General features: G+C 40.9%; 1 protein-coding gene across 1 annotated transcript; it reads right to left on the bottom strand.

The window, feature by feature from the left end:
* Positions 1-245: 245 nt before the first annotated feature.
* On the bottom strand, positions 246-1,592 carry LOC109475571 (contactin-associated protein-like 4). The gene is made up of 3 exons (XM_019776256.1): positions 1,545-1,592; positions 958-1,093; positions 246-415 (listed from the first exon to the last, which is right to left on the bottom strand). Exons 2-3 carry the CDS (start codon positions 1,070-1,072, stop codon positions 246-248), a joined length of 285 nt encoding a protein of 94 aa, XP_019631815.1. The 5' UTR covers positions 1,073-1,093; positions 1,545-1,592.
* Positions 1,593-1,911: the final 319 nt, after the last annotated feature.

The following is a 1,911-nucleotide window of genomic DNA, read 5'->3' as shown; positions in this document are numbered from 1 at the left end:
AAGCCACTATTAGAATACATTGTGACTTTTAACTAATTCAACAAAACATTAACATCAACTCAGATCTATTAGCAACTTAATCTAACGATAATATAAAACCTAATCACGCCTTGCATAAAACAAAAGTTTAAAAAAAGCCATGTTAGCCAAACCCGAAACGTAATGCAAAGTAAACCTTCTTTTGTAGTAATGTGCTTAAGTAAATGCTGTTACACGGAATTATGTGACAGACACAGGTGGTGGTCTCATGGGTAGCAGATGAGTTTCCCCAGGGTGTGATAGCCTTGTTCGTGACCACTCCCAGTATCCCCAAACCTGAGCTGGGTGACCGGCAGGTCATTCTTGTGGGTCAGGTACCCAGAATCTGAACGCCATCTGTTATCATTGATGTCGCAGTAACACCTTCTGCATGAACCTGTTGTTCAGACAGAAAGCATTGAAAAGCTCGGTTTTGTTTGCCTGAAAACATGCTGAACTAGCTTAGTCCCAACTGTTATAGGCCAATAAATGAGGATAATGATGATTTTTAAATGCCGCTGCTTTTTTAGTTGTGGTGATGATGGCGGTGATGGTAATGTTTGTGACGATGGCCATGGTGGGATGGTGATTATGGTGGTGACGGTGATGATGGTAATAATGATGTAGTAATGATGAACTGATGATGATGTTAGTGGTGGTGGTGATGACGATGGTGATGATGATGTAGTAATGAACTGATGATGATGGTAATGTTTGTGGTGGTGGTGATGACGATGGTGATGATGATGTAGTAATGAACTGATGATGATGGTAATGTTTGTGGTGGTGGTGATGACGATGGTGATGATGATGTTGATAATAATACCAAAGATGCTGGTGGTTAAAATGGTTAGAATGATGATGCTGGTGGTAGTGATGATTATGATGATGAGTGTGTTGAAGATGGTGATTATGAAGTTGTAAATAAGTTATAATTACCTGTTTGTCCACAGCCACATTTCCCACTCCCAGGACTGGCACCTCCCCAGTAGTCAGCCTGGCGACCGTCCCAAGTCACCCACCAGGCGGATGGGGGACCAGCCGCGGTCCACATCAGTGAATTATGGCATTCATACTGCAAATACATATTTTAACATTCTGAGATGAATATAGCCTTCAGTTAGTTAGGCAGTCCTTCTTGTATCACTTTATACAGCCCTTACAAAAACCAAGTTACTGAAATGTCAGTACCCTTGGTTTGTAAAATGTCGCTTTATTCGCGTGGTTAGTCCATAAAACTACTGCGTCTCTAGACTTTTCTCCAAGCAGAGACTGTAGAGAAGTGACACTCCTATAACATACCCTGATTTTGTTATTCCTCTTTTTGGGAGGGTTGGACATTGAAAAACAAGGCATACAATAAAAACTTTCCTCCAGAAACTTCCTACCTCTTTACCTCGTAACCTACTGATTTCAATTGGCTCTTGCTGCCAGGGTGGTCAGAGCTTGTGCAGACGTACTGGGGTATACATGGATTTTATACTGATTTTTTGCATGTATGAAGTGCAATTAAAAGCTGCAAGTACCTTGATGAGCTGTTTGCAGAGACTTGACTGGTTCACTAAAGCTCTCACTTGCTCCATGTTATTCCAGTATGTCACATCCTTGGAGTAGACACCGGGGTTCTCATATCCATTCACATGTGTCCGTGCTTCCCTGTTGTGGCCAATCAGCGTTATTGCTAAAATTGAAATAAAACGTTCAATCGTTACACCACAGTTGCTTTTTAGACATCATGACTTAGTCGGGGATTAACAAAAATAGCTTTATTTCATATCCCTGCCCGAAGGCTGATTACAAAAGAAAACAAAGATAATAGGACATTGAAACAAAGTAAACAAGAGTTCCGAGATCGCATACCTCCATAAAATATGGGCTTGATATGTAAATGTA

The sequence above is a fragment of the Branchiostoma belcheri genome, unplaced genomic scaffold (genome assembly GCF_001625305.1).
Source record: "Branchiostoma belcheri isolate BF01 breed outbred unplaced genomic scaffold, Haploidv18h27 scaffold103, whole genome shotgun sequence".
Taxonomy (NCBI): Eukaryota; Metazoa; Chordata; class Leptocardii; order Amphioxiformes; family Branchiostomatidae; genus Branchiostoma; species Branchiostoma belcheri.
Note: the sequence above shows the minus strand (reverse complement) of the source record. Positions and strands in the feature narration are given on the sequence as shown.